Consider the following 13,853-nt stretch of genomic DNA (forward strand, 5'->3'; position numbering starts at 1 on the left):
CTGCTACACCACATGTGCATCCTGGAACTTGGGTTCTTAACGACCAGCTAATTGCACCTCATCTGGTGCCGGAGCATCCAACTATGATAAATAATGCATTTCCTTGTTGTTTGTATAGGCTTCATGTTTCGTTTCATTTTCATTTTCATCACTTATAGCCACAAGCATCCTAAGTGACACATTAGAGTTTCCATATCCCCGATGCTACTTGGTATCTCCTCCATGACGCTATCTCTGTTGACACCACCATGACTCATCAGTCACCTCAGTTGGGAACCTGAGTTTCATCCTTGGCTCTTCCTTCCACCTCTCCCCTAAAGGCCAATCTTAAATTCAGTCTAGGAGATTCATTCGCTGAAATCCTTCTTCTGTTCTTCTGTCCCCCCCTTCCTTACTCTGGCCCAAGCCACTACCATTTGCATTGCTCCCAAAGATACACACACACACACACACACACACACATGTATATATATATATATATATATATATATATTTAAGATTTATTTTATTTACTGGAAAGATAGCTACGGTTGGGGGGGGGGGTCTTCCATCTGCTGGTTCATTCCCCAAATAGCTGCAACAGCCAGAGCTGAGCCGGTTTGAAGCCAGGAAACAGTTTTTTCCAGGTTTCCCACGTGGGTGCAAGGGCCCAAGGACTTGAACCATCCTCCATTGCTTTCCCAGGTACACCAGCAGGGAGCTGGATCTGAAGTAGAACAGCTGGGATTTGAACTGGTGTCCATATGGGATGCTGGTGCTGCAGGCCAGGGCTTTAACCCACTGCATCACAGTGCCCACAACCCCAAAGAGATTTTTAAAATTCAGTGTGTCTTGATCTCTCTGATTATGATCTGTGGATAGCCCTTCCATCGGCTTTGGGACGAAGTCAAACCAGTCAACATGGTTTATTGGGTACGGCAAGCCAGGAGCCATTTCTGCATTCTCACCCACGCCTTCCACCCAATCCACAGCAGCCCACAGCCATCTCTCTGCGTGTGCTGTGCCCGGCCCAGGATGCCCTCCTCCACAGCCATCTCTGCGTGTGCTGTGCCCGGCCCAGGATGCCCTCCTCCACAGCCATCTCTCTGCGTGTGCTGTGCCCGGCCCAGGATGCCCTCCTCCACAGCCATCTCTGCGTGTGCTGTGCCCGGCCCAGGATGCCCTCCTCCACAGCCATCTCTCTGCGTGTGCTGTGCCCGGCCCAGGATGCCCTCCTCCACAGCCATCTCTCTGCGTGTGCTGTGCCCGGCCCAGGATGCCCTCCTCCACAGCCATCTCTGCGTGTGCTGTGCCCGGCCCAGGATGCCCTCCTCCACAGCCATCTCTGCGTGTGCTGTGCCCGGCCCAGGATGCCCTCCTCCACAGCCATCTCTCTGCGTGTGCTGTGCCCGGCCCAGGATGCCCTCCTCACCTATCTCCCTGGCCCGCTTGTTCTCCCCACCTAGGTTTCCTCTCCTAACTCATAGCAAACATGCATTTCAAGTGCATGCCAGCAGTGTCTTTCCTTAAGTCAATTCTCACCCGTGGATTCTACCTAGGAGTCTCACTGTGCAGGGGGTGTGTACCTGGTCTCAGATCATCTGTTCATCACAGGTTGCCCCCAAGGACGTCCCTGGTTTTACGATTTATTTATTGGGAGCCGGTGCTATGGCAAAGCGGGTAAGGCCAGTTCGAGTCCCGCTGCTCCACTTCCAATCCAGCTCTCTGCTATGGCCTGGGAAAGCAGTAGAAAATGGCCCAAGTCCTTGGGCCCCTGCACCTGCATGGGAGACCCAGAAGAAGCTCTCCTGGCTTTGGTTGGCACAGCTCCAGCCATTGTGGCCAACTGGGGAGTGAACCAGCAGGTGGAAGACTTCTCTTTCTCTCTCTGATTCTCCTTCTCTCTCTGTGTAACTCTGATGTTCAAATAAATAAATCTAAAATTAAAAAAAAATATTTATCTACTTGAGAGGCAGAGTTAGAGAAAGGGAGAGAGAGAGGGAGATCTTCCATCTGCTGGTTCACTTCCCCAGATGGCCACAACAGCTGGAGCTGAGCAGATCCGAAGCCAGGAGCCAGGAGCTTCTTCTAGGTCCCCAATGTGTGTTTAGGGGCCCAGGCACTTGGGCCATCTTCTGCTGCTTTCCCAGGCCACTAGAAGGGAGCTGAACTGGAAGTGGAGTAACCAGGACCTGTACTGGCACCCATATGGGATGCCGGTGCCACAGGTGGAGGCTTAACCTACTATGTCACACCACTGGCCCCTCCTTGTGGCCCCTTTGAGTCCAGGAGTACCCTTGGCCATATCCTGCACGGTGGATGACAGCTTTGTCTGTGTGGACGTGACCGCCCTCACTCCAGCTCTGGGGTCTTGGCACCTTCCCAGGGCCTAGCCTGTGGGCGGACTAGGCCACTCCCTGGCCCGCTGTGCTCCCTGTCTCGTGAATTCCTCTCTCCTTGTCTGAAACAAGCTCTCCCCTCCCTTTGCTTCTTCAGGACATTTGTCTACTCCCACCCTGCCCTGTTCTCTGGTTGGGAACCTTGAGACGCGAGGACTATGGAACACAAGAGGCAGAGAACGAAGAACCTTCCTGACTTCTCTTCCATCACATTCATTCCCCAAATAGCACACCTGCCCACCTGTCTTCCTGGGGAAGGGGACATCACTGGGAGCCCCGACAACGAGTACTGATGACCCGTCACCCTCCACCGCCCCCTTCTCAGGACGGACTTAGGCGTAGAGTTCTCCCTGGCTGCAGGTCCAGCCTGCCTGGCCCTTTATCCCAATGTTGTCGGTCCTTGATATGTGGCACAGGTAGGTTTCCCGTGTCCAAACTGAAAGTGGAAATAAGGAGAGAATGGACTTTGGCGTCAGGAGACCGGGATGGAGCCAGCCAACTGCCTCCCTGGCTGCATGACCTTGGGTAGGACACGTCACCTGGCTGTCTCCTGGCAGGTGGAGCGAGGACAGAGTGTGAAAAGGAGGGGAGGGACAGGGTGCTCTTCCATGCTCTGTGGCTTGTACTTTCCCCCTCTTAGACTCTGGCTCAGTTTTGTCGTCTCCTCTCTCTCATCCTTCAATTGCCTGGACTTGATGTCAGAACCTCCCCTCCCCCCACCTCCCGCAGGTGAAGCATCCCCTGTACAAGCGGATTTTGGCCCCCCTCTCTCTGGATGGGTCCCTTCCCTCCCTCCAGTTAACAGCTCTCAGGATTCTTGAGTCCCAGGGATTAGGTTGGTGAAGTACCCAAACTCGCAATTCTAGATCCGCCACACCTTAACTGTGGGATGTTGAACAAGTGCCTGAGCCTTAAGCCTCCTTGCGTAGAAGGCGGGAATGATGATAACTAATGTCCTAGCTCCTTCAGCACGTGCAGTCCTGAGCCCAGGCTGCCTAGGTTCAAATCCCAACCTGGCCACTTTCCAAATGTGTGACTTCACTTTTCCTCATTCATGACAAGGGCTCCGTACCATCATGGGCACTACCTCGCAAGGTGGTTTTCAGTCTTCACTTTGTTAAAATGCCTCAAGTGCTTAGCAGTTGCCTGGGTCAGCCCTGCATGGGTTATAACCATCCTGTGGGCTGCCCACTGCTTAGCAACCCCATGTAGATGGGTGAACGCAGGCTGCTGTTCCACAAAGTTCCATAGGCAGGGCAGCTTGGATGATAGAAAACTGCTTCCTCACAATTCTGGAGCCGAGGGCCCGAGATTAGGGTGTTGGCAAGCTTGGTTTCCTCTGAGGCGTCTCTCCTCGGCTCGCTGGTGGCTGCTTTCTGCTCTGGCCTTTCCTCTGTGTCTGATGTCTCTGCAAGTCCAAATTCTCTATTCTCATAGGGAGGACAGGGCTCACCCCTAGGGCCTCATTTTAACTTCAATAACTCTTTAAAAATCCTATTCCAGGGGTTGGCCTTGTGGCACAGGGGGTGAGGCCATCACTTGCAATGCAGGCGTCTCATATTGGGGAGCTAGTTCTAGCCCCAGCTACCAGCTTCCAATCCAGCTTCCTGCTAATATGCCTGGGAAAGCAGTGGAAGATGGTCTAAGTACTTGGGTCCCTGTCACCCATGTGGAAAACCCAGATGGAATCCCAGGCTCCTAGATTTGGCTGGCCTGGCTCAGCCCTGGCTATTGTGGCCATTTAAGGAGTACACCAGTAGATGAAAAAATCTGTCCAGTTTCATGCTGTCTCACAAATAAATGAATAAATCTTAAAAAAAAAAAAAAAGACTTGGGGCTTGAACTGTGGTGTAGTGGGCTAAGCCTCCACCTGTGGCGCCAGCATCCCATATGGAATGAACTGGCTGCTCCACTTCCGATCCAGCTTTCTGTTATGGCCTGGGAAAACAGCAGAGGATGGCTCAAGTCCTTGGGCCCCAGCACCCACATGGGAGACCTGGAAAAAGCTCCTGGCTCCTGGCTTCAGATCAGCCCAGTTCCAGCTGTTGTGACCATCTGGGAAGTGAACCAGCAGATGGAAGATCTCTCTCTCTCTCTCTCTCTCTGTAACTTTACCTCTCAAATAAATAAATAAAATCTTAAAAAACAAAACAAAACAACCAAACAAGCTGCTGAGGAAGCCATTTATGGGCCCCAGGCTTCAATGAACCTGTTGAACAAATGAGAGAAATTATACTTTTCTAGGGGACCAGCCACCTGTGTGTTCACTAGGCCCAAGGCGGGCAGTACTGAAGTGTGCCATCCGTTTCCTGGATACTGGCACCTGCAGCAAAAACTCATGGTAAGATGAGCTCATAAACAAGGCTGGCCAGGGCCAAAAGCTGCCTGCCTTTAGGAAGCCCCCTGGGATCCTCTCTGGGACATGACCACTTGAACGTCCACCTCAGCCTGGCTTCCCGGGGCACCCACCAAGTGACCTGGCTGTTTTTCAATGCTTTAGAAGCGGCAGAATAAAGAGAGAGATCAAGACATGGAGCTGATGAGCAAGGCTGAGTTTGAATTCAAATTCTCTCATGTGGGTGCAGGGGCCTAAACACTTGGGCCATCTTCTGCTGCTTTCCCAGGTTATTAGCAGGGAGCTGGATCAGCCACAATCCAGTGCCCATATGGGATGCTGGTGTCGCAGGTGAGGGCTTTACCCACTAGGTCATAACGCTGCCCCTCCTCCTGCCCCATTCTCTTGCTGCTCTTCCCTTCGAAGTCAAATCCTCCTTCTACCCCAATCCCTGGCAACCACTGATCTATTGTCCATCCCTACAGTTTTGCCTTTTCCAGAAAAAAGTCACAGATGTGGAATCAAACAGTACATGGCCTTTTGAGACTGGCTGCTTATTAGGGTAATGTACCTGTTCAAGGGCATTTGTGATGTTCCCCAATTTTGGTCATTATGAATAAAGCTGCTACATATATCTGAATCCAGTTCTTTTTATGTAAAGGATTAATTTATTTGAAAGGCAGAGTGACAGAGAGAGGGAGACAGAGAGAGAGAGAGAGAGAGCGAGCGAGAGAGAGCACATGAGCTTTCATCTGCTGGTTCACCCCTCAAATGACTACAAAAGCCAGGGTTGGGCCAGACTGAAGCCAAGAGCCAGGAACTCCATCCTGGTCTCTCACATGGGTGCAGGGGCCCAAACACTTGGGCCATCTTCCGCTGAATTCTCAGGTGCATGGAAAGCAGATTGGAAGCAGAGTAGCTGGGGCTCAATTCAGTACTGAGTAGTTTTTTTTTTTTTTTTAAGATTTATTTTATTTATTTGAAAGACAGAGTTACAGAGAGAGGTAGAAACAAAGAGAGAGGTCTTCCATCTGCTGGTTCACTCCCCAGATGGCCACAACGGCCGGAGCTGAGCCGATCCGAAGCTAGGAGCCAGGAGCTTCTTCCGGGTCTCCCACGTGGGTGCAGGGGCCCAAGGACTTGGGCCATCTTCTACTGCTTTCCCAGGCCATAGAAGAGATCTGGATTGTAAGTGGAGCAGCCAGGACTAGAACCAGTGCCCATATGGGATGCCAGCGCTTCAGGCCAGGGCTTTAACCTGCTGCGCCAGAGCGCTGCACCCCCCCCCCCCCCCCCCCGCCACCAGTAGTTTTTTTTGTGAGAACATATGTCTTCATCTCTCCTGGTAAATCCCTAGGAGTGGGATGGCTGGCTCGTATGGTAAGTGTGTGTTTAACTTGATAAGACACTGCCAAGCTGTCTTTCCAGAGGAATTGCACCATATTGCACTCCCACTAGTAAGGTAGGAGGGTCGGTCCACATCTTCCCTAGCACTTGGGATTGTCAGGTTTTTTTTTTTCTTTAAGCCATTCTAAAGCACAGTAGTACTTCATTGTGGTTTTCCTTGGCATTTCCCTCATGAATAATGATGCTAAGCCTCTTTTCATGTGCCCACTGGACAGTCATGTATCTTCTGTGGGGTGAAATGTCCATTTATATCTTCTGCTCAAGTTTTCATCAGGTTGCTCGTCCTGTCATAAAGTAAAAGGTCTTCAAATATTCCAGAAACAAGTTCTTTTTTTAAAAAAAAAACAATTTTAGTGGGTGTTAGCTATCTTAAGTTTTAATTTTTACTTATTTAAAAGGCAGAGAGACGAGCCAGCATTGTGGTATAGAGGATAATCCAATTGCTTGTGACACTGGCACCCCATATGGACTCTGGTTCGTGTCCCTGCTGGTCTGCTTTCAATCCAGCTCCCTGCTAATGGACTGGGCAAAGCAGTAGAAGATGGGCCAAGTGTTTGGGTCCTTGCCATGCACATGAGAGACCCGGTTTGAGTTACAGGTTCCTGACTTTGGTTTGGCCCAGCTCTGGCCATTGCAGCCATCTGGGGAGTGAACCAGCTAATGGAAGCTCTCTTTTTCTCTCTTGTTGCTCCTTCTCTCTCTTTAACTATATCAAATAAATCAATAAATCTTAAAAAAAAAAAAGGCAGAGAGAGAGAGAGAGAGATCTCCTATCTATTAGGCCAGTTGCAAATGCCTACAATAGCTGGGGCTGGACCAAGCCTGAGCCATGAACCAGGAATTCAATCTGGATCTCCCATAAGAGTGGCCTGGGACTTGAACCCAGGCACTCTGATATGGAATGCAAGTGTCCCAAGAAGCGTCTTAACCATTATTCCAAGTGTTCATTCCCAGAAATAAGTTCTTTATCAAAGAAGCGTTTGTGCAGGGGCAGGTGTCTGGCTGGGCTCCACCCCTGACTCCAGCTTCCTGCTAGTGAACACCCTGGGAGGCAGCAGTGATGCCTCAAGTAGTTGGGTCCCTGCCACCCACAGAGGAGGTTGGCATTCAATTCTGGGCTCTTGGCTTCGGCCTGGCCCAGACCTGGCTGTTGGGGGCGGGGGGCATTTGGGGAAGGAAATGAACAGATAGGAATTCTCTCTCTCTCTCTCTCTCTGACTTTCAAATAAATGAAATAAATATGATAAAAATATAAAAATAAGTATGTTCCAATTTTTCTCCCAGTCTTTGTCGCTTGTCTTTTGCATTTTCTTAACAGTGTCTTTCAAAAGAAGTTTTTCTTAAATTTTGATAAGACCCAAACAACCAAGTTTTTCTTTTAAAGCTCATGTGCTTTTGTATCATATTTATGAAATCTTTTCTGGAAATTTTAGGTTTTACATTAAGGTCTGTGATCTAGTTTGAGTTTTTTTTTTTTTAAGATATATTTATTTATTTGAAAGTCAGAGTTACACAGAGAGAGAAGGAGAGGCAGAGGGAGAGAGGTCTTCCATCCACTGGTTCACTCTCCAATTGACCGCAACAGTGGGAGTTGCACCAGTCTGAAGCCAGGAGCCAGGAGCTTCCTCTGGGTCTCCCACGTGGGTGCAGGGGCCCAAGGACTTGGGCCATCTTCTGCTGCTCTTCCAGGCCATAGCAGAGAGCTGGATTGGAAGTGGAGCAGCCAGGACTTGAACATGCACTCATACGGGATGCTGGCACTGCAAGCAGCAGTTTAACCTGCTGCGCAACAGCATCGGCCCGAGTTAATTTTTTTAAAAGATTTATTTATTTATTTGAAAGGCAGAGTTACAGAGAGGCAGAGAGAGAGAGAGAGAGAGAGAGAGAGAGAGAGAGAGAGAGACAAGTGTGCTTCTATCCGCTGGCTCACTCTCCAGATGGCTGCAATGGCCAAAGCTGAGCCAATCTGAAGCCAGGAACCAGGAACTTCCTTCAGGTCTCCCATGTGTGTGCAGGGGACCAAGGCCTTGGGCCATCTTCTACTGCTTTCCCAGGCCACAGCAGAGATCTGGACCAGAAGTGGAGCAGCTGGAAATCGAGTCAGTGCCCACATGGGATGCTGGTGCTGCAGACCAGGGCCTTAACCTGCTACACCAAAGAGCCGGCCCCCAGAGTTAATTTTTAAAAATGACTTGAGGTATAAGCCAGGACAATTTTGACTTGTGATAATTCCTACTGTGGAAGACGCAGATCAATGCAACTTCACATTTCTGATAAGCACGTGCCCCGGGTGACATTGTAACTGATTGCAAAATCTGGTTAAGGTTCAACACAGATGGCCAGGGAAGCCCCACCTCTCTGAATCAGGGTTGCTCCTTTAGAAGTTAATCATTTAAACATATATTTTCATTTTTCGAAAGACAGAGAACTCTTCCATCTTGATTTACTCCTCAAACACCTGCAACAGCCAGGGTTGGGCAAGGCTGAAGCCAGGAGCTAAGAACTCAATCTAGGTTTCCCATGATGGGGAAGTGGGTGGAGGCGGTCTTGGGTGGGGGCGGTAATGGGTGACTGGAACCACTTGAGCCATTATTTGCTGCCTCCCAGGGTGCACATTAGCAGAAAGCTCTCTTGGAAGCAGAGAAGCTGGGACCCAATCCAGGTACTCTGATAGGAGATGCAAGCATTCCAAGTGGCAGCTTCAGCACTGCAAACATCTGCCCCCAATGTTAGTCTCGTCGGCATCATTCTCCAGGTGTCTCCGGTGATAACCGGCTGGAGCGCTGTCTTTAAGGGGCATGCTCTAGGTTCTTCCTGGTTCCTAAGATACGCCAGGATATGCATTTTCTCTCTGAAGCCACCTACAGAATGTTCCTTGCAAAGCAGAGCAAGAATTCTTAGCAATTAGGAATGGAACCTTAACCTTCCCAGCTTCAGTCACCCAGGGATCCTGTCTTCTTCCACTTCCCCTCACTCGCACTGGCTCGAACATTTCATTAAGATTATTTACATCTTGCTACCCTGAAAACTTCAGGGATAGAGCTAGGGAGGAAAGAGGGTTGCAGAAGCAACCTGGAACTGCCCACTGGTGATTTGGCCAATAGAAGACATATCAGGAAGCTCAAATGCCATTTCCAGCTGTGATCTGTTCATTAGAGACGGGACATTTAAATTACCCAGTCCTCCAAGAAAAGAAAAAATTGGAAGGAGAGAATCTCAGGGGGAAAAAAGTGTTCTTCCCAAGAACTGACCTTGAGTGATTGATTTACTTGGACTTGACCCATTATTTTTCTCATTTCCTCGCAGACTGGGGAAAGCCTCACCCTAGCCCACAGCTGGGACTCCGGACATAAGGCATCACGAGTGGGGCGGGGTGAGCCCAGAAGTGTAGGGAGAAATGCTTTTCCCTCCCACGTGGTTTACCACACTTCCATGGGTATTTCTGAGGTTCAAAGTCCTAGGCTTAGGGAGCGCTTGGGTTTCCTGGCTGGGAGGAGCACCTGTGTATTTAAAGGTAGGAGGAAGCTGAGTTGGTAACTTTCCAGCCTTTTTCTCTGGCACAGGCTAATGGCTTTCCCTTCTTTCTTGAGCTAAAGAAAGGAGAGCTGCTCACCCAACCTGCCTTCCTGGAGCAGCTCACAGGCCACTTTGACTGTTCTTGCAGTGCCTCCCCTCCCCCCGGAGTGGGCCTCTCCCCCAGCACCCCATTCATTCAGATACCCCAGGTAGACCAACATTCTCAGTAAATCCGTCAGTGGCTTCCACCGTATTCAGGATGAGACCTCACTCGCAAGCCTGCCTACCTTGCCCTATGAGATCCAGCCAGCATCTGCCTTTCCAGCCTCACAGTTCCTCTCTCGGGGGACTCCAGCCACGGCTGCCTGCCTTCTGCCTCCCCAGTGCCTGGGATGCTCTCGCCTTGTTTTCTCCCAGGCAACCCTCACTTTTTTAGGGAAGTCCCTCCTCCACCAGCTGCAGGAACCTGCTCCCTGCTTTAATACCCGCTCACCTTGCTTCTTGTATGGCGCCTTTATAGCGATTGGCACATGGTAATTAATTATTTGCACAGGGTCTGGTTTTTCACCTAGAATGTAAACTCCAAAAGGCCAGGCATGAAGCCCCTTTTGTGTACCTGGTCTTCCAGTCTCTGGCATGGGCACGGCACCTTAAGACATTATTGTTAAACGGAAAAATCAGTATCTTCAACACATGGATGCCAGGCACTGTTCTGGGCACTGGAGCCTAACGGGGGTCACAGAAAAATAAATCCTTGCATTATGGAGCTCATGGTGAGTGAACTGCAAGCTATGGAGATGGTGATCTGTGCTCAGCACAGCAGGAGAGGGGCACAGAGACATAAGGACAGTGTGGGCTGGCATGTGAAATGCTTAGGCTGTGACTTCTAGGAAATGCATGAAGGAAGCGAGCAGCTGGCAGTACGCAAATCTGGGGAGAGCCTTCCCGGCCGAGGGAAGAGCAAATGCAAAGGCCCTGAGGCCTGAAGATAGCAAACTGCTCCAGGGACAGCAGAGCAGCCAGTGGGGGGGGGGGGGGCAGCGGCAGGGAACTCAATGTGGCAAACAGACTCCACACACAGTCTTCTCATAGGTCCTATCTACCTGTGGAATCATTTACAGCAGGCATTTCTGGGGGAGGGTTTCTTAATAGCCTCTACTCTCAAAACCATGGGTTTCAAGTAGTGCTTCCTTCCTTCAAATGAAACATGCAGTCTGTTTAAGACAGGAAACCGAGGAGCAGCAAGGGGTTGCCAGCTGTCACCTGTTCCCTCACGCCTCACGCCCCACGGGGACCAAGGCCAACACCTCGAGGGATGGTCTGCTCCCTACTTGGCTCAGGCTGCCACCTACCCACTCCAGATCATGGTGCCTGAGCCATTCCCTTCTAGAGCTCGCTGCTCCAGAAGTGGTGCCACGTGGTTCCTGTAACTTCCTAGACTTCCAGCGGATGCTAACCTCGTACATCTGAACACTATGAGAGCACCCACGGCCACACACACCTGATAAGCTGTGGTTCTGAGAAGTTCCTAGAAATTACTTCTCCATTCCGGAACTTCTTTTTTCTTAAAATAATTTTTAAAATCATTTCTTTTTTTGGAATAGGCAACACTATGCAAAGATACAAAAAGACATAGTCAAAGAAGTCCATTTCCTACGGATAAATACGCTGTTACATGCAGTGCAATTCTACATGCTTAAACGAACAAAAACTGATGTAGGTGACAATGTGGATGAAGATTCCAGATACTGTGTTGAGCAAAAGGTGCCATCCCAACACAAGAGTGCATCCCCGGGGACCCCTGCATATGACATTTATGAACAGGCAAAACTGAACGTTGAGGACAGAAGCTGGAACAGTGAGTGGGGAGTAGGGGGACTGGTGATTCACTGGTGATTCACTGGTGTTAGTGAAATGGCTCATCTTATCTGTGGTGCGATCTATGCCCTGGACATGATCCTGGGCTCTAGCCCCCTGCCACTGCCATTGCTGGAAGCCAGGTGGCCACGTGGCCCAAGCACCGGTGTCAGCTCCACCCCCACCCTAAAGGGATTCATTGCTGCTACTTCGAAGCCCTCCTCAAAGGTTTAACAGGACTTGTTGGTTAATATTTGTCTCTCTGTCTCTCCTTACACTCTCCTTTCTCTCTTTCTCTCTTTCTTTCCTTCTTCGCCTCATCCCTGTCGGGTTTTCCCCAATAAACCTCTTCCTTTACTCCAGTGTTTGGAGTGTTTTGCAGTGGCCTTACAAGATGAAAATGCTCTGCTTTGGTCTGGATGGTGGGTCCAGGCACAGAGCTGCTAATGACAATCTGTGTATTTCCCTCTACATAGATGGTACTGGTAAAGTCAGCCTGCTGGTCGCTACCTGTGGCTCCCTTCTACCCAAGTTCCCTCCCCTGAGGTCACTCTTCCAGCTGGCATTTCTTAATGTCCCTTTTCATGCGCAACCTTCACGCCAGGGGCAGAGTCCTGGAAGCATGCCAGGCAGGCACGGGAGGCCATGGCTAGCGAGCTTGGCCCTTCACTTCTCGGCTCTCTCTTCTTCCTCCTACCCTCCGTCCCCTCCTAAGGGAGGCAGCCGGGCCAGCCCTGGAGGCTGCTGCTGCCCCTTGCTAAACTGTTGCTCCTTGGGCCCTCCAGGGTGTGCCGGCCTGGAGAGAACGTGATGTGCTGATTGAGCTTATCGAGGACACAGTCCCTCCCTCCTTTATTCTCTCTGTTGGGAGCCTTTGAGCTCTCCAGGGACTTTCTGCTCCCTGCGGGCTCTCCTGTCCCCTGTGCCCCTGCTTCCCTTCCAGGGCCAGTGCTGAGGACAGCTGACCTGTCTTATCTTTCCTCCACACCCCATTCCCATCTCCCTAGGTCTGGCATCAGCTATAGCCCTGTCCCATCCCCCATCTGTGCCTCTTTTCTTATCAGCCAGGGTCCTCCCCCTGCCATGCCTCCCCCAGGGCCCGAGGGGTAAGAGGACCCGTGACGTGACTCCCGTTCAAGTCAATTTGGCAAGCATTCTTGGAAGTGGGGCAGAAACTGATGGGTACTACCTGTTCTTCAAACATCTCCCAGCGCGGGGAAGCACAGCCAGGGCCTAGCCATACCCGCTCCCTACCCAGTGCCTGCCCAAGTGCCAGGATCTCACTGCGCGCTTTCCACGCATCTGTCTCTAAGGAGAAGGGTTATTAGCCTCATTTTGGAGACACAAGGTTAGAAGGCTGGCCTGAGGTCGCCACGATTTCAATAGCAACTTCCCTAGGGAAACGCCTTATTTAGGCGCCCGGGGGTCCGAGAAGTCAGAGCTCCGCGGCCAGCCCCGGGCAGTGAATTACGCCACACCCTTTCTGCAGAGTTCCCTCCCGCAGCGGGGGCCCCGGAGGGCTGCGGGCTAGCGTCTCGGCGTGGGGGGGGGGGCAGGGACTCCCGGAGAGGCAGCTACAAAGCTCCGCGTGGCAGAGGAACACAAGGGCGCAGGGGGGGCCCGCGGGCTCAGCGAAGCCCCGCGGTCTCCCGGGGCGCAGCAAGCCTCGAGGCGCTGCGGGCGGCGCGGCTGTGGCCAACCCCCACCGCGCGCGCAAACTGCCTGGAACTACTTCCCCGGAGCGGCTGCGGGGCCCAGGGCCGCGCGACAGCCGCACCGGGCGGCCGCGCGGGGCCCCGAAGCCCGTTGCCGGCGCCCGGGCGCGGCCACGTGCGCCCCGCCGAGCTCGCACGCTCCGCCGCGCCGGGCCGCGGGGCCAGCGGCAGGCACGCGCGCCCCCAGCGCGCACACACTCCCGGGCACGCACACCGACGGCCCGGCCCACGTCCGCCACGCCCCGCCCTCCCCCGCGCCCCGCCCCCGCCCTCGCGGCCCCGGCCGCCGCCCTGCCATTGGCCGCCAGGCGCGTGACGCGCGGCGCCCGGCCCCGCCCCTCGTCAGTCACTCGGCGGAGGCGGCGCTGGCGGGGACTAGTCTCGTCCGGAGACTGGCGGCGGCGGCGGCGGCGGCGGCAGCGGCCGGAGCTCGAGCCCCAGCGGCTGAGGGAGGGCGGGCGCGGGGGAGGGAGGGGGGCCGTTCCGCGACGACTCCCCGGACGGCGTTTCTCCTCCGAGCGGCGCGGGTTTCGGCTTGGGGGGGGCGGGGGTACAGCCCATCCATGACCATGGGCGACAAGAAGAGCCCGACCAGGTACCTGCTCGGAGCCGAGGGGCGGAAGGGGAGGGCGGGCTGGGGGCGGG

The 13,853-nt window shown here is 52.6% G+C and overlaps 1 protein-coding gene across 1 annotated transcript in view; it reads left to right on the plus strand.

Annotated features, from left to right (window-relative positions):
* Positions 1-13,555: 13,555 nt before the first annotated feature.
* RYBP (RING1 and YY1 binding protein) overlaps positions 13,556-13,853 on the plus strand; it is an 89,828-nt gene continuing 89,530 nt past the window's right edge. Inside the window, exon 1 of the mRNA XM_051851475.2 lies at positions 13,556-13,803. Within this exon, the coding sequence (XP_051707435.1) occupies positions 13,772-13,803 (32 nt within the window). The 5' untranslated portion in view covers positions 13,556-13,771. The remainder of the gene's footprint in view (positions 13,804-13,853) is intronic.

This window comes from Oryctolagus cuniculus, chromosome 10, assembly GCF_964237555.1.
Source record: "Oryctolagus cuniculus chromosome 10, mOryCun1.1, whole genome shotgun sequence".
Taxonomy (NCBI): Eukaryota; Metazoa; Chordata; class Mammalia; order Lagomorpha; family Leporidae; genus Oryctolagus; species Oryctolagus cuniculus.